The sequence below is a fragment of the Sceloporus undulatus genome, chromosome 1 (assembly GCF_019175285.1).
Source record: "Sceloporus undulatus isolate JIND9_A2432 ecotype Alabama chromosome 1, SceUnd_v1.1, whole genome shotgun sequence".
Taxonomy (NCBI): Eukaryota; Metazoa; Chordata; class Lepidosauria; order Squamata; family Phrynosomatidae; genus Sceloporus; species Sceloporus undulatus.
The window spans coordinates 335,073,747-335,092,157 of NC_056522.1; the positions used below are offsets into that span (position 1 = coordinate 335,073,747).

General features: G+C 37.3%; 1 protein-coding gene across 3 annotated transcripts in view; it reads right to left on the bottom strand.

The window, feature by feature from the left end:
- The window catches only part of RALGAPA1 (Ral GTPase activating protein catalytic subunit alpha 1), a 238,317-nt gene that overhangs the window by 176,905 nt on the left and 43,001 nt on the right, over positions 1-18,411 (bottom strand). For all 3 annotated transcript variants that reach the window (XM_042445432.1, XM_042445431.1, XM_042445430.1), the window contains exons 8-13: positions 17,039-17,177; positions 15,105-15,313; positions 13,828-14,067; positions 9,368-9,559; positions 7,731-7,868; positions 4,703-4,851 (exon numbers count right to left, since the gene is read on the bottom strand). In XM_042445432.1, the coding sequence (XP_042301366.1) occupies positions 4,703-4,851; positions 7,731-7,868; positions 9,368-9,559; positions 13,828-14,067; positions 15,105-15,313; positions 17,039-17,177 (1,067 nt within the window). The remainder of the gene's footprint in view (positions 1-4,702; positions 4,852-7,730; positions 7,869-9,367; positions 9,560-13,827; positions 14,068-15,104; positions 15,314-17,038; positions 17,178-18,411) is intronic.

Below are 18,411 nucleotides of genomic sequence, written 5' to 3' on the forward strand. Positions count from 1 at the left end.
CCAGCAACAAGACAAATTCAACTTGGAACAGAATTGCCTGCCCAATCAAATTTTACTCTTAGGGTTTACAGCCACTGCTATCTTCTGAAATGTTACATATTTTGTATGCACAGGAATGTAAAGTGAGATTATAAAATAATTTTAAAAATCTGTTTTAATTCTCTTAAAATGTGCTACATACCATATATACTTGTGTACAAGTTGACCTCATATATAAATCGAGGGAAGGTTTCAGGGTCAAAATAATGGATTTTGTTATGACCCATGGATTAGTCAAGGGTAAAACTTACGGGACTATAAGAAAGGAAGGAAAGAGGAAAATACCATTTCCATCCCTCCTTCTCCTTCTCTGAACCTTTCCCGACCAACTAACACCAATTCCCAGGCGCTGGAGGAGAGATTTTAACATTGGATTGAGAAGGGAAGCAAGTGGAGTTAAAAGGAGTGTTTCTTTGATGGGAAGAGGAGGCTTGCAAATCGGATTAGGAAGGGAAGCAAGTAGTGTTAAATGGGGAGTTTTGTCCATGGGAAGAGAAGCCTTACAGATTAGACTGGGAAAGGAAGCAAGTGGTGTTAAATGGGGAGTTGCTTCCATGGGAAAAGAAGCCTTGCAGATAGGACTAGGAACCTCTTTCACACATACATACACAGAGAGAGAGGCACCCCGAGGGACATCAGGCTTGCTTGTTTCAGCATCTTTCTAAGTAATATTAGTGTATTGACCCATATATAAGTTGACCCAGGATTTTAGGGTCGATTTTGGAGCATAAATTTCTCAACATATAGTCAAGTATATATGGTAGGTAATCTTCACATGCTAGGAAATTAGAATATATTACTTACAAGGTACATTTGTTTGTATATCTTATTTATATTCTACTGCCTTTCCTCCATGAAATCAGGATGACAGTAAAGCAGGTATGGTTCCCTACCCCTATCTCTTCAATTTTTAGCTAATTCTTAACTTTTTCACAGGTCATCTCTATCAACCTCTAGTCACTGAGTGTCCAACTCATAATAATTTACTAATTTGTTTTATTTATATACCGCTATTCCAAAGATCATAGCGGTGAACAGCAAGTAAGGCTAATTTGCCCCCAACAGTCTGGGTACTCATTTTAGCGACCTCGGAAGGATGCATGCCTGAGTAGAGCTTGGGCCCTTTTGCTGGCCTTGAACTCGCAACCTTGTGGTTTTGAGTGAATGGCTGCAGTACAGGGCTCATGATAATGGTTAAACCAGACAAGCCAAATGAACAACAGCACTCTCTACCTAAGCATTCTATAGGACTTGGAATTTCAGGATATTTATATGGGAATTGTGCAGGCCCTTTTAGTACTTTTTAGGCTATTAATTTTAATTATTCATACATGCACGCACACGCGCGCGCACACATACACACACTCCCCTCAGGGAGAAACACAGACATGGCAATGTCTAGATGCTCAAACTTCCTTATATAACATTATACTTCACATAAGGCACCATTACATCACATTGTATGGCCACCAAGATGTTATACATTCATAGGGACTTTTATAAGGATTGCACTGTCATCTCTGTGCAACCAGTAGTGGTAATTGTGACAGGATCTTTCTTTTGTGCCTGAGGTTATCTTTTACCTCTCATGTACAGAAGGTCCCTAGTCTCTGACACCTGCCCTGCTTTTATCCTTTTAACACTCTCCCTGAGTGTATAAGAAGGCATTTTAATCCCCCCACAGCCCCCTCACAGGAAGCCAATTACAATTCCTTTAACAAAGTCAGCCCTGCCAATTCCAATCACAAGGCCAAGCCTGCCTAGCAAGTCCTTCACGGTAATCAACACATATAAGAACATCATCCTTCTATCTAAATCATGGCTTCTTATCCATAATTACAATGGGACCTTGGTATCCATAGGGGATCTCTTCCGATTCCCCGCTACAGACACCAAAAACCATGGGACCTCAAGTTCCATTGTCCCACCATTATGGACAGCCCCCACTGTCCCCAATGGAAGCATGGGCACGCAGTTGCACCATCATTAGGGACAATGGGATTTCAGTTGTTTGGAGACAAAGTGCTGTTGTCCCTAATGACAGTGTGGCCGTGTGCATGTGTTGCCACTGGGGACAACGGGGGCTTGCCATCCATTGATGCTTAAATCCATAGATGGCAAGCCCGTGGATAACGAGGCCCCACTGTATTATCCTCCTCATCCTCAGGTTCTTCCATAATTTTCTAGTGTCTAATAAGGCATTTTATGTAGGCATTTCCTGTTTGTTTGACAGGTTAGGGATCAGAGCACTGTCAAAAACTGGAAATCATCAAAATGCGGAACTCAAGTCTTGTAAATGCATTTTGGCCACCCCAAAACAAACAAACAAACAAACAAAAAAAAAAAAACAGAAAACACACACACACACAAAACAAAACCACAAACATAAAAGACACACTATATATCACTTGTGAATATGTGCAAAAGCACATGGAAGGTCTTACAAACATGACAAAATAGTTCAAAAGAGAGGTCCACACACTGAATGTATGGGTGCTGGTCTTACTTGAAAAGGGTCGAAAGAGTGGATTATTAAAAAGCTGACTGTCAAAAGGCAGGGGACACCTGGTATACACATTTCATAAAGGTTTATACACTTATACAGAATTCTATCCATTGTATCATATTTATAATTCTGTTAAAGACACAACTTAACTTATAACCCTTTCTCATCTGTAACAATATAGGCTTCTGTAACTTACACAGGTATATAGCTCGTCCGCACGATACGTGGCTTTCAGCTTACACTGAAGCCATGCGACAGAAGTAGCAATGGCGTATGCACTACATCACATCGCATGCACAAGCTCCATTCTTTTCAATGGGGCTCAAGCATATGTGGTATTTCCCTTATGTGGGGGGTGGGGGGTGGGGGTGGTCTAGAACAGATTCCTGCATAAGGGAAGGGCCGACTGATTTATTCCTCTTATTGAATCTTAACAGCATCCACAGTTATTTAATTAATTTTTGTCTGTGAGCTGCCTTGGGTCCCTTCTGGGAGAAAATAAGCATACAAATGGAATAAACAAAAATAAAATAAAATAAACAATAATAATCTCTTCTTGTAGTCTTACCAGCACAGGTTGAGTCTCCTTTATCTGGAATTCCGAAATCCAAAATATTTCAAAAACCAAAACATTTTTCATGGATGACTGAGTTAGTTACCTTTGCGTTTTGATGGTTAAATGTACACAAACGTTCATAACATCTATCAATTTGACACCACTTTAACTGCCATGACTCAACGCTATAGAATTCTGGGAATTGTAGTTTTCTGACAAATGTGGCATTATCTGTCAGAACACTCTGGTGCTACTATGAACTACAGTTCCCAGAATTCTACAACAAAGACCCACTAAGGCAGTTAAAGTAGTGTCAAAATGGATTTCTGCAGTGGAGATGCAGCTTTTATTTCATGCACAAAATTACTAAAAGTATTGTACAGTGGGCCTTTGGTATTCATTGGGCATCCAAGAACCCCACCTCCTGTTGATACCAAAATCCATAGATGCTCAAGCTGCATTATATTCAATGTGGTAGTAAAATAGTGTACTTTGTATAAAACGGCAAAACCAAGGCTTGCTATTTGGAATTTCTATTTATTTTTAAAATATTTTCAAGCTGTGGATAGTTGAATCCATGGATAACAAAATTGTTGATACAGAGGGCCAACTGTATAAAACTACCTTCAGGGTATTATATAATGTATTCAAGAAACATAAGCAAATTTTGTGTTTAGGCTTGGATCTCATCTCCAAAATATTTCATTATATACGTATATGTAAATACAAGTATTCCAAAATCCAAATCAATCTGAAATACAAAACAGTTCTGGTCCCAAGCATTTTGGAGAAGAGAGACTTAAACAGTACCAGCATAAATTAACATTTTGGACAGCATTTCAGGACAAATTATCTGTCTATCAGGGTATGAAGAACAAGCTTATCTGGAAGCTAAAGTCATTGCCTTCTTTTCCTGCCTTGGAGACATACACAAAGGTAGTCTAATTAAGAACCCTATCTGGGCTTCTTTTTAACTTCTCCCTATACCCACTCAGCTTATCAAGTGACCAATCAAATCTGAGTAGCTCACAACGGAGCTGTACACTAGAGATGTGTAGTGAGCCATTTCTTACTCAATAAAAATCTATCTTTCCAAAACCCTGCCTATGGATACTATAGTAGTCAGGACTCATCTAATGTACTTGTCTCATCTACTGTACAAATGCAGTGTTTATTTATTTTCAAGAATCAATTTATTTTCAAGAATCACCTCCAGAGTACAAGTGCATTTTCTTATCTTTTGATTACGTTCCAGATCACGTGGCATTCTTCTCCAACTGAAGTATACTGTAGGCAGTTTTCTGCTAAAACACACAGACATTCATACAGAGATACCTGTATTAGCTCTTATTAGGTAAAATTCTGTCCTTTGAGACTGAAAACTGAATATGTCTGGTGTATAACAATAGACAAAGGGATATCACATTTTTCCTCCACAACAAACCTCTGAAATGATACACGATAACATTGGTCTGAAACAGAAGTAATTTGACAAAAAGCACAGGGTACGCTCCTTGGTTAAGCAGGGCTAACCCCTACACAATGCTTGCAGAAAGAGTGGGATATGTATGTAAGACACCATTACAATATAGAACATTTACCAAGTCTTCTTGTCCATGGTTACTTGCACCACCATGTAACGGTAGATATTAAGAATGCGTTTACACATGTCTGTATGTTCATCCAACAGTGGTTTAATCTCATTTGCTGGCTCAAGAAGAAATATATTTGAAGAATTTGTTATAAAAACCTGTAATTTAAAAAAAAAAGAAACATTTGTCTAAGAAATCAGTTGAATTTTGCTGAACTGATTAAGCATATCACTACAGAAGAAGAAACAATGGCATAAGGATTAACTGAATAAAGTATAATTTGTAAATGAAATCAATTGTGACACACCATGAAGTATGTATACAGCAAGAACAATATCTGTGTTCCACCACGTACAAAGCACTTGCCTAGATGCACATGAGAAGAATACACACACACACACACATCCTGCTCTTCAGCCACAAGACTCTCGTAGTGGTTTACAAATTGTTATTTGACAATTCTCTGCCCTCAGGCTTACAATCTAAATATGACACAATACAAGGAAATAGGAACGGCAGTGAGGGAGGGGATAAAGTCCAGAAGATACTGCTGATTGCAGGGCAGTGTCAGATGGGATGAAGGGTCTTCTATGTGCTTCTGGGCCTTGGCAAGATGAAGCTGTGCCTGCCTCTTCTCTCCCTCTGAGGCTACTTGAATTTAGTTGAATGTAGTCACTCATTACAATTAATCTTACTTGCTAGACTGAATTATGCACAACTACTTATCTAAGGTAATCTCTACTGCAAACTTTTTAACGATATCACATATAAATAGTCATATTATAGTCATCATGAACTGTATTTTTTGGGCCCCAATTAAGAAATTTTAATTGGAGTAATGACTGGTAAGACTGTTGAACTTTGAAGAGCAGCTTTGCTCCCCAACCATATGGCAAATTTCCCTCACTTTCAGAAGCAATATGCCATGCAGCATCATAACTTACACCAACAACATACAATAACACTGAGTGAAAAATCATGGGGGAGTGAAGTAAATTCTCCACCACTTAAAAATCCTGTCCAGCTTACTCTAACAAGGTAGAGGTGGTGTGTAATGTCTTGCATCTTTTGTCCAATTTGACCAATTTTAATTCCACCCTTAAACTGAGTTTGAGGAGGATTGACAGCACTAATAGAATAACAAGTTCTTTTCCATGCTCCCTGAAACAGCTCATTATGGCCTACTACTGGCATAAATACCACTGGTGGTAATTTTATACCAGAACAACTGTATATAGGAGCACACAGCCCTACTGGATGGATATCTCCTACCTTCTTCCAACAGCCATTTGAGAAGGTGAAGTTTGGTCCATTGCATCCTTGGACTATGGTCCTGGTTAGTTCAACCATCCCCTCCCACACCACCAATTGAATATAATATATATGCTACAATTTTCAATTTACCTGCACCTAGTCACATTGTTTTGTCCATTTACAAAGAATAACTTAGATCCAACAAAGCAAAGGCACACTAGTTTGCACATTTTTGTTTCTGATAGCAGCCTCTTTCACTCCATAGTATGTTATCTGTGGGTGGTGGTGGATTCCCAACCTGAATTTTTTGGTTGTTTTTTTTTTTTATTGTTTAAGACAAAGTAGCCAATACCCTTTGTACAAAGTAATGAAGAAGAGTTTTTCAGCAGAGAAAAATCCAAAGTAATGTCTTATCAAAAGACAAAATTCAAATGCTTTAATAAATAAATATTAACTCAGTAAGTTAACTTAGTCAAAATGGAATGATTACCTAGCACTATACAGTGGATCCTTGTTATACGCTGGGGTTTGGTTCCAAGATCTCCCGTTTATAACAAAATCCGTGTATGCTCAAGTCCCATTGAATATAATGACATAGCTAAATGGTGTCCCTCATAAAAACTGGAAAATCAAGGTTTGATAATTGAAATTTATACATTTTTGGAACATTTTCAACCCGTGTATGCTTGAATCCGTGTATAAAAAATCTGTGTATAAGAAGGGTCGACTGTACTATTCCTTCCCTGTATTTGTATGCATAAAATTAAGTACACTGTGAAAATGTTGGAAGTTGTACAGTCTGCCCTCGATATCTGCGGACTTGCCACCCACAGATCCCAGTATCCACAGATGGAATGTCCATGGGGGGGCAGCAGAGGAGGAAAAGGAAGGAGGAGGAGGTGGTGGCGGCAGGAAAGAAGAGGAAGAGGAAGGAGAGGAGGAGGGAGAAGGAGGAAGAGGCAGGGGCAGGGAAGAGGAGGAAGGATGAGCAGGGAAGGAGGAGGAAGAGGTGGTGAGGGAAAGAGGACGAGGAGAAGGTGGTAGCGGCAGCAAGAGCCGGAGGAGGAGGAGGAGGAGGAGGCAGCCTCTGCCACCTACCACAGTGAGTGTGGCAAGCAGGGCTTCGGGGTGGCAAAGTCTCATTTTTCCACAATTCAAAAAGGACATTGAGAAACTGGTGCGTGTCCAAAGGAGGGCGACTAAAATGGTGAAAGGTCTGGAAACCTTGTCCTATGAGGAATGACTCAGGGAGCTGGGGATGTTTAGACTGGAGAAGAGAAGGTTAAGAGGTGATATGATAGCCCTGTTCAAATATTTAAAGGGATGTCATATTGAGGAGGGAGCAAGCTTGTTTTCTGCTGCTCCAGAGACTAGGACCTGTAGCAATGGATGCAAACTGCAGGAAAAAAGATTCCACCTCAACATTAGGAGGAACTTCCTGACAGTAAGGGCTGTTCGACAGTGGAACACACTCCCTCGGAGTGTAGTGGAGTCTCCTTCCTTGGAGGTCTTCAAGCAGAGGCTGGATGGCCATCTGTCGGGGATGCTTTGATTGTGATTTCCTGCATGGCAGGGGGTTGGACTGGTGGCCCTTGTGGTCTCTTCCAACTCTACAATTCTATGATTTCTAATGGTGGCACAGCAACATGGCCATAACACCATTGAGGACAATGAGACTTGAGCATCTGCAGATTTTAGTATCCACAGAGGGATCCAGAACAGATCCCCCACGGATACCGAGGGCCAACTGTACAAGACAATGTAAGGAAAATATATTCTTTACCTGCAAAACAGCCTGTACTCCAGCTCGTATTCCTTGCTCTATGACATCAAAGTCAGATATTTTCTGGGGAACCTCTTGATAACATCCATTTCTTGTCCAGCTTGAGTTTCGAACAGGTCCAGAATTATCCATCATTTCCTAAAACATACATGAAGGAATTTACATAGCTATGTTCTCAATCTCATGTATACTTTTCTAGCTTGATGGAGTATAATATCTCTTCTAATAATCAAAGGTCTGCTTGTACAGAGAATGCAGACTGCAACTCCAGAAAATTCTGTGAACTGAACAGCTCCTAAAGAAGGTCAATTGGTGATAAGGCTGAAAGGCATTGGGCTTTTTCAAGAAATAAACCTTCTTGACCATTGTATAGCATGTGGGATTTTGTCTCCTTTCATTATTTCATGGAGAATGACATGCCAACAGGAGATGAAGATATGGTTTCTTTCTTCAAACCTGGAGGTGTGGTATGATGGTCTAGCTTTTAAAAACAAAAACAAAACAAAAACCAAAAACTAAAATATCAATTACCTGCTGTAGGTAATATAGTACTTCAGGTTTTGCTGGTTGCTACCCCTTGTATGCACTTGTTCCATTTTGGAGGTGAACCATTGATAACAGTCTGCATTAGGGCTCTTTGGGCCAAAACACACTGCGGAAATAATCCAGTTTGACACCGCTTTAACTGCCCTGGATCAACGTCAGGGAATTCTGGGAACTGTCATTTTATGCGACATTAATCTTCTCTGACAGAGAACTCTGGTGCCACAACAAACTATAGTTCCCAGAATTCCCTAACACTGAGAAACAGCAGTTAAAGCGGTATCAAACTGGACACTGCTTCATAGCTCAAAATGGTTGATGCTTGGCCTTGAAGCCAATAGGCAGGACTGTTTATGAGTCCATTTCTTTGAAATCAACAAGTCTGAGATTTGGGCATATGCCAATGTGGTGTGCTTTAAAAGTAAAGGTTTCCCCTTGGGAAGATTGTCTAGTTGTGTCCGACTGTAGGGGGTGATGCTCATCTCTGTTACTATGCCAAGGGATCTACCATTGTCAAAGATAAGTCCATGGTCATATGGCCAGTATGATTATGCAGAACAATGTTACCTTCCACTGGAGTGTAACCCATTTATCTACTTGCATGTTTATATGCTTTCGAACTGTTAGGTTGGCAGAAGCTGGGAGTAGTGATGGGAGCTCACTCCATCACACAGCACTTGGGCCTCAAATTACCGATCTGCTGACCTTGCAATCATCAGAGTCAGCGTCTTAACCGCTAATGGAATAACCTGAGTAGGCACTACCAACTGTGCAGGGGTGAGGGGGGGGATTAAGAATCTGAATGGGTAACAATGATATAGATTGATTCCCAGGTTAAAATATAATTAATCCAAATAACCTTTGTTTTCAATAAGCTATGAGGAAGATGAAACTTTCTTTGGTGTGTTCTAACATATTTAAGGAAAATCAAGTGAGGTTTCCACAATAAAGTTTTTAACCTACATCCTTGCATCCCTCATTTCTCTTTCCCATCATCTACAATTTTAAAAATGTTGTGAGGAAATAAATTACTTAAACTGATTACTTTAGAAAAAGAGAACACAAATTAAACAGAAGAAATTCCAATATTTTACCTCCTCCCTTTCTTTTCCTTTCTCTGATGAATTATGCTCTCCAATGTTTTCATCACAGTCTACATGTGAAGATGACACAATTTCTTCTGGTTCCTTCATAAATAAGGGCTTCTCTTCTTGTTGGATCCACTCTTGATACACTTTTACCACTTTCCTCATGGCTGCTGCTTCACATATTGGCAATAAAAATGCCTGGGGGGATGTTTCATAACAAATAACTGATTTAGAAGCTATCCAACTGGTATTTCTTTATTTTACTTTATTTCAAAGGAAGTACCTGAAAAGAATTCCATTAAGGGGAGGAGGGCAGGAACATGTGGTCTAATTTGCTTCTGAAGGAATAAGAGCAAAAAAGAGAAACCCAAAACCCCAAAATATGTGGGTTCAGGGAAACAGAATACTAATTGCAAACACAGTCTAATATGCAGTTGCATAGGAGATCTTTCTGCTTCCTTCTCTAAGAAACTTGGAGCAGTGGAAACAAAGCAAACAAAATTAACTGGGTAAGCTTAACAACAAGCTGGTAAAACTAAACTGAGGAGTCCTGACCCCTTCATTTATGTCTGTGCCATGTTACCTGTGATTATCTGCAATATCTAAAGTTCCACTTACATGTAACATGAATGACATTATGGGGGAAGTGTAAATGAGCTGCTGCATATGGCAGATAGAAATGATCTCTGGATTAAAAAGGTAAGCAATGTAATTCGCTGAAGCATTAAGGTACATGATGGGTATTCTGCTAGGGTCCACAGACTGGGAAATTATAGTCACTAGTGATGATTTTTTTTTCCAGGACATTTTTTTAATTTAAATTATTTTTTATTACACAGTTCATAATACAAATTGTACAATCCATATTTCATAATATACTTTTCTCCCCTCTCCCCCCTCCCAAAAAAGAGCATTGAGGGAAATACATTCCAATCAAGTTAACAATCATTTTCAGAGATGTGGAAAATATCATTAGTTATATTTTTTTACTTCTTCATACCCCATTTTTCCTTCTATGTTCTTAATCACAATTTCCTATTTATCTTTCCATGATTCTTTATTGCTTTCCCCAATATATTTAAGTCTTCTTTCCCAAGAAAATTAAATATGTATTCTTTTATAGATTTAAACAAATAAGACTTATTCCAATTTGATTTATTTTTCCATCCATAAGCATTCACTGCATGAGCAGCTTTTAGAAATTGTTTTATTACATATCTTTGATTACTCTTCAATCTTAATTCCCCTAAATTGAGAGTTAAGCAGTTTTCTTTGCTTAATTATATCTCTATCCCTATTATTATATTTATCAGTTTCTTAATCTCTGTCCAAAATTCTTGAATAAATGGGCATTCCCACCACATATGTAAGTAAATTTCCTTAACCCCACATCCATGCCAACATTTTGATTGAAATTTACCATTTATAAGTGCTAATTGATGTGGTGCCCTGTACCATTTTCCAATCATTTTCATTTGTTATTCTTTTACATTTTTATTTTTAATATTAACAATGTCTTATAGCCAAATTTTAATTTTGTCTGTAACAATCAATAAATCTTTTTCCCAGTTCATTATCAGTCCATCTACCATTCTAAATTGGGTTGTTGACATAATCTTATAAATTTTCCCTATTAGTCCTTTTCCACCTTCTATTTTTTTATTATTTCTTCTAGAAATTCATTTTGATCTATAATATTCAATTGTATTTCATCTAACAATTTTATTTTCCCCTTTATTTGAATCCAGTATTAATATCCAATTAATATAGTTAATTTTTCTTCCTGTATTCATGCCCTTGTTGAATCATATAAGTCTCCAATTATTTTAAATCCCTTGATCTATAATTTTTTAAATATCTTTCCAAAGTCTTCATTGTTACTTTTATTCAGTTGGTAACCACTTCCTATTTTTTATACCCAGGTTCTTACTCCACTTCTCCCATATTTTATAATTCACCATCCTTGGACCAATTATTTTCTCTTTTTCTTTCTTTCCCCATATTTTTGCCCTGGAAGATAGAGACATAATCCATTTGATTGCTCTGTCTATCTAATTTAACCCACTTTGTATTTTGATTATATTCTACCTTTATCATTCTTAGCAATTGAATCACCTCAAAATATAGTTTTAGTGATGGAACATCCCATTCTCATGATGCCTTAGATAATCTGACTTTTTTATTCCCTGATATCCATTTTAATATTGATCTATCCCGTTTCTTCAAAACTTTACTAGGAATTATTTCTGGGATAGTTTGAAATAAATATAAAAACTTTGGTAATACAATCATTTTAAACATCCTAATTTTTGTTAGCATTTTCCAATTTTTACTAGCCCATTTGGAGATTAGATTATTAATTTTTTCCATAGTTGATTATAATTACCCTGTACAATATTATCTAACTTAACTGATAAATTTACACTGAAATATCTCAAATTTTAACCCCAATTTCAATCATGATACAGTTTGAATTTATTTTTGTTCCCGCCAATCTGTGTTCATAAACATTATCTCTGATTTATCCATATTAAATTTAAGCCCAGAAATGTTTTCAAATTTCTAAAATATTTCCAATAATTTGATCACAGCTTGACATGGTTTCTGTGTCACTATCAGAGCATCATCTGCAAATACATTCAACTTTATCTCTTCTTTACTTATATTATATCCCTTTATCTCTTCTGCTTCCCTGGTCGTATTTGCAAACAATTCCATTGCTAATATAAATAATAAAGGGGGAAATGGGCAACCTCGCCTTACTCCACTTTTTATTTTAAATTTTCTTGATTTCTCTCCATTTATCATAATTTGTGCTTCTGTATCATTATATATTTCTTTGATGGTTTCACTAAACCTTTCCCCTAATCCAAAATCCCTACAAATTTTATAGAGATATTAATGATTTATTGAATCAAGTGCTTTGAAAACATCTAGTTTTATCAACATCTAGTTTAATGTGCAATATGGACAGAAAAATAAAGCAGGTACTTCTCATTCTAAGTGTGGATAGCAGACAAAAGCTGTCTACAAGCATAGAAATTAGTGCACCTCAGAGCAAGACATCTTGAAAAATTTTAAATCAGCATATTATTTATTCATTTTTATTTATCTTATTTATAGCCCACTTTCTCCTGACACGGGACCCAAGGCAATTGACAATGAAATAGAACAAGATGACACTAAAAACACTAAAAGCTAAAGATGGAAAAGAGTATTATTGTTATTATTGTTATTATTATTATTTTATATCTCACCTTTCTCCCAATATAGGGACTCAAGGCAACTACCAACAAATTTAAACTAGTACAAATGAAAAACATAAAAGTATTAAAAACGCAAACAGAATTTTTTAAAATCCATTTAAAATTTTAAACAGTTAAAAACATAACACATTAAAAATTAAAACGTATTTAAAAACTATATACCTTGACCTTTGAACTGCACAGCATTTAAAAGGTCAACACTAATTTTAAAAAGCCTGATGGCACACAAATGCTTTTACCTTGTGAAAAGGAGAGCAACGATGTGGCTAATATACCAATAATTTTAAATAGTATCTAATCTTTTAAAAATATAACAAGTGCAACAACCCCCACCCCCCATTCAAAGAGATTTATCATGACCCCATGAATTTCATAGGGTTTTTTTAGGCAAGGGATACTCAAGAGGGTTTTTTGTCAGTTCCTTCCTCTGAAAAATAGTCTATAACACCTGGAATATCACTGGCACACTCCCATCCAAGTACTAATCACTGGCATACTCCCATCCAAGTACTAACTAGGATTCCCTAGTTAAAAGTTCAGAGAACAGTTAGAAGTGTTAAAGGACCCTCTGTTCTGATGGTTTTTAATATGGATGATTATACATGTAACAATGATGTAAATTCCATGATACCAGATCAACTCAGCCAAAAAAGTCAGAGGTTTCATCACTAACACCAGTGGAACCGAGGGCAAAATATTATATTATAAATTATTGAAAACTATAGTATATAATATATAATATTTTATACATACACATACACACACACAGTGAAATCAGTTTATATTCATTATAATGATTCACAGTTGGCTTCTACTACATCAGTGGTTCTCAACCTGTGAGTTGCGATCCCTTTGTCACCTAAGACCAGCAGAAAGCACATATTTCTGATGGTAGCAATGAAAATAATTTTATGGTAGGGGGTCATCACAACATGAGGAACTGTATCAAAGGGTCGCAGCATTAGGAAGGTTGAGAACCACTGTGTTACAGGAACACTGCAATGTAGCAGAAGCTGGAAGGCTCAGAAAACCTTAGTTGTTTTCTAGGTGGTAAAGCATGTTTTGGACCAGGTTGGGGGAAAGGAATTAAGTTTTAGTTCCACCACCAAAAGTTTGCATTTAGTTTATTAAGTGCAGCATGAAGCAAATGTTAAGTTATTAGCCCAAAGTAAGTTTTACACACACAGAGGAATTACTTACCTGACGAAAAATTTCTGTAAGAAAGTTAACATTGCTTCTTTTAGAAGAAAAAACTTTGCGGACTATTTCAATGTCTGTAAGATGTTCTTCATCAATACTGCAAAGGCTGGAGGAACTAGGTTCTCTTTCAGTTAATGTGCTTGTGTTAGAATGAGACTGTTCTGGCTCTACATTTCTATCAGGTCTATCAGTATTATCATTTTTGCTGTCTTCTCTAGAAGCCAGACTAGCAGCTGCTCTCTGAAACCAGAAATGAAGAGAAAAATTTGTCATCTGATTCTCAAAGTATACAATTAGTCTTCCCCAAATTATGCAAATAAACATTGAAAATGCTGGTATGCTGTCCCTCCAAACAGCAACCGTAGCATAGTGTTCAAATCCAACTCCAGGTATGAATTCATGTGGAAGACTTAATCAAGTATTGTTTCCTCAGCATGGCTCCACCCCCCCCCCCCCCCCCCACCCCTGGGAATAATATTTATCCACCAAGGTTCAAGGACCAAGTAAGGATTACTGAGAAAGTCTGTGAATGTTCTGAACACTCTAAAGCACATACAAACACTAAGATGATTTTCACTGTTTCTAAAGTGGCTTCCAAACGGACAGAACAGGATGGCTGGATGGCTTTTATTCTGAAGCGAGAAATGTATTGTGAGAAAATGTCTGTTATTAACTGTGAAAGCTGTACTACATCACTTTACTTGTACAGAACTCTACAGACCTCTGGTTGAAGTAGGTAGTTCCACAAGGGAAAAAATTGGAGACGGAGATGAAATATGCTACATAAGATTATGTGGTCACTCAAACCCTGTCCATCCCTCAGCCTGGAGAGAAATCTCATCTTTGGCATTATACTGAATTCAGAGACACCAGAAGTGGTTTTGAAATACACATTCTAATTCAGGAAGGAATCCTCTCTTGCCCTCCCTGGTTTCTAGGTCAGAATGAAGGCAGAGGTTCTGCTCTGTAGTAAGCACTAAAGCACCATGTACTACTGGGACAGTCCTCTGTCTTCTATAAACCAGCGTCCTGCCTCTGCCAAGTAGGGTGTTCTGTCTTGGATTCCATATACCATCCACTGAATCCTGGAGAGATTATTGCCCCTCTAAATTTAGGCAGCAGACCTCCAAATAACAGGAAGGCAATTTGCAGGAAGGCTTCAGAGAGCATTTTCTGAGGGGATTATAAATCCAGAGGAGAGCCATGAACTCCTTGAAAGGAGAAGGACTGAAATAAAGCAGTAGGATTTGCCACGTACAGCACCTTCTTGGCTATACCTGAATATTCTTTGGCACAGTTTCACCTTCCATTCCAGGAATTTGAGGACCTGTATGAGGTTTTGGCTCAAGCCAGAAAGACACCAACCATCGGATGACAATAACACGAGCTTTAAGGAAAGGTTCCTTTGTGCAATATACTGCTTCATTGGTTTCAGCATCTTTCTTGATCATTATGTAATGTGGCTTTGGTCTCATCTGTGGTATCTCTGTAGGGAAGAAAAACAGATTTCAGACTTCTAAAAAAAGATTTTTAAAATGGTCTTGGATCAAAGTCCAAGCACCTACATTGGGTTCTTGGCCACTTAAACATTATTAAAATATTTAATAAACCTATAAACAGGTAGTCCAAAGTGTAAACTTGCAACACTCTCAAACAACACCTGTAACTATTAATCACAAATTCCATTGATTGGGTTGGAGTAGCTGTTTAGAAGAAGTGTTGATTATTGTTTTCCCACTCATTCCTTTGACTTTTTAAGGTTAGCATTTCAGTTTACACTTACTGGTGACTGAAATTAGCATTTTGTGCCAAACCATTTCAAATTTTTTAAAATATTTAGTTTATAAAGTTCTAAGAATTATTAGTTGCATGGTCTATTGATATCATAAATATACAACCTGCCGTCCTCTCTGACTTGAGGTAGAAGATATTTCTCATTGAAAATCAAATACCTTTCCCAGCAACAATAGCCAATATTTCATTTACAATTTCTTATCATTGATTACACCAATTTATGGCTGAACTTACTGTCGTTTACAAGATTAATGGAAATATGTAAATCAAGAGATGGGAATCCTACAGCCAGCAAGCCACAAGCTGTTTCTGTGGCCCTTGGAGCACCAAGAACCATTTCCCAATTTCACACCTTCTCAACCTGGAGAATTCCACTTCAAGAGGCCAATTACTTTATTTTTTTTATTAAAGTGTGGCTCAATTCCTTGTTTTAGTGAAAAATCCCAGTTTTAAAAAGCCAAAAGCAAGGAAAATAGCTGTTTAATTTTCAGAGCTGATGTGACTCCCAGTGGATCCTGGGGTTCATAAAATGGTCCCCAAACTCCCAGTACTTTCTTACCTGAGTGCAACGAATCCTAACATTTTATCATAATTTATAAAAAGAAAAAGTAAAGCAAAATAAAATTCAAATATGAGTTACCTCCAACATTACCGAAATATTAAAATTATTTTATTAAAATATTTATACCTCACCCTGTGTCCTAGGAAATGTAAGGAATTTACCCAAATGCAGACAGAAAAAGCCTTGTCTATGTGGTTGAGTAGATGCTACTTCTATTAGTGGCCTCATTTTATATACATCACAGTGCTGTCATTCTCTATCAAGCAAACAAAACTACAAACATCAAGCGAGGAGATGGAAAAAGAGAATTTACTCAAGCACAGGCAGAAAGAGTATGATCTAAAAAATTATCTTCTAAAGAAACTCAGTGTTATCATAAACTTTACCACAATGCACAATACAATGAAATGAAATGACCAGCATAAAGCAGTATAAAAGAGTACAATATTATACAATGCCCAGTAAAAATGTTGTGTAGAAAGTTGCTGTACATTACAAGTTGGAACACTTCAATTCAAATTCTAGTAGAAATACAAAATAACTGCATAAATAATCCAGTTTGACACAACTTTAACTGCCATGGCTCGCTACTATGGAATTCCGGGAATTGTAGTTCTGTGAGACATTTAGCCTTCTCTGTCAAAGAGCTCTGGTGCCACAACAAATTACAATTCCCAGAATTCCACAGCATTGAACCATGGCAGTTAAAGTGGTGTGAAACTAGATTATTTCTGCAGTGCAGATGCAGCCTACATCATGAAGAAGGAATGAGAATGAAATGCTAATCCTCTGTGCCCCAGAGTATTTACATTACAAAATAGAGAATAAAACTGAAAGATAGTGAAAAAAGCTTACCAAGTACAGGGTTATACAAGCTGCTCTCCTTGCACATGTTTGGAAAAATATAAGGCAAGTAATATTTCTTAAAATGTGAAAATAAGAATGAAAATCCCTTTTCCTGGTTTTCTTTGTTCTTCCATTCCAGACTTTTGACCTACAACATGAATTCTGGATTAATCTGAGAGGCAGACAAAGTTTGGCAGTATTTTCCAAAAATATGAATTATTTAGGATATTATTATGGCCTAAATCTATGTGCTAGGTGCAACTAGAACAGAAACATTAGATAAATTATATAAATATTGTCTCAATATTCAACAACTGATTCCATGATCTATTCTAGCTGGAACTAGTAACTAGATTAGGCCAAAGTCACTGGTTCTTATCCACATAGCATTTATCAGTTTCTATTTGCATTTTCATCTGTTTGCACTGAAAGAAGAAAAGAAATAGTGGAGTAATTATAATTTCATGTCAGCTTAACTTCTAGAACTGCAAAATGTCTCTTCTTGTAAAATCTCATATGCAAGATGGGACAGAGGATTTCATATTCTGCTACCACCTGCTTTTCCCGGAAGGCAAAACAGGAGAAAATGTGAGAAATGGCTAATGCTGCGGCAGGTTGGTGTGCCATACGCCATCATCTTTTTTCTTGCCTGCTTCTACAAAATTAATATTAGAACGAACTTAGAAGTTATAGTAAAATGTACCTTACTGTCATTTCTTTCCTTCAATATTAGAAGGGGAAGGAAATTGGATACAGCAAATGTTCCAGGCTTTACTCGCCTATAAAACCTATGGTCCATTCAAGAGGAAGATATTTTGGAGTAGACACTGAATGCCTGAATCTAAGAGTGACTTTATAGTTAACAAAAAACTAAAGACAGTATATTAAGAAGTATCTCTGACACACTGCATTATGTGACGTTCCCAGACAGCTGTGTTACTCTGTTGAAACAAACACAACTAAATGGCTTGGGTCCAACCTATCTTCAGGACCGCTTCCTTCCATATAATCCACCCCATGCACTCAGGTCTTCTGGTAGGAATTTGTTACAATCCATTTAAACTAGATTGCAACTGCCCAGAGGACCTTTTCGCTCCCTGATTATGGAACAGCTTGCTGGATGAGACCGTCACATTACCACCTTAAACAGCTTCAAAACACCTGTTACGGCGGATTTCTTCCAGTAGACCTTTCCTGAACAGAGCACCAGCCACCAAAAATGTTGTACCCGTTTCTGCCAGTGCCACTGTTCATCTTATTTGTTTGTTTGTTATTTTACGGTATATTTTAAATTGAATGATCTAATTGTATTTTAGGGGGGTGGGATACTGGAATATGGGACTGTTTGTTTTAATGTGTCACATGGAGAGGTGGGATATAAA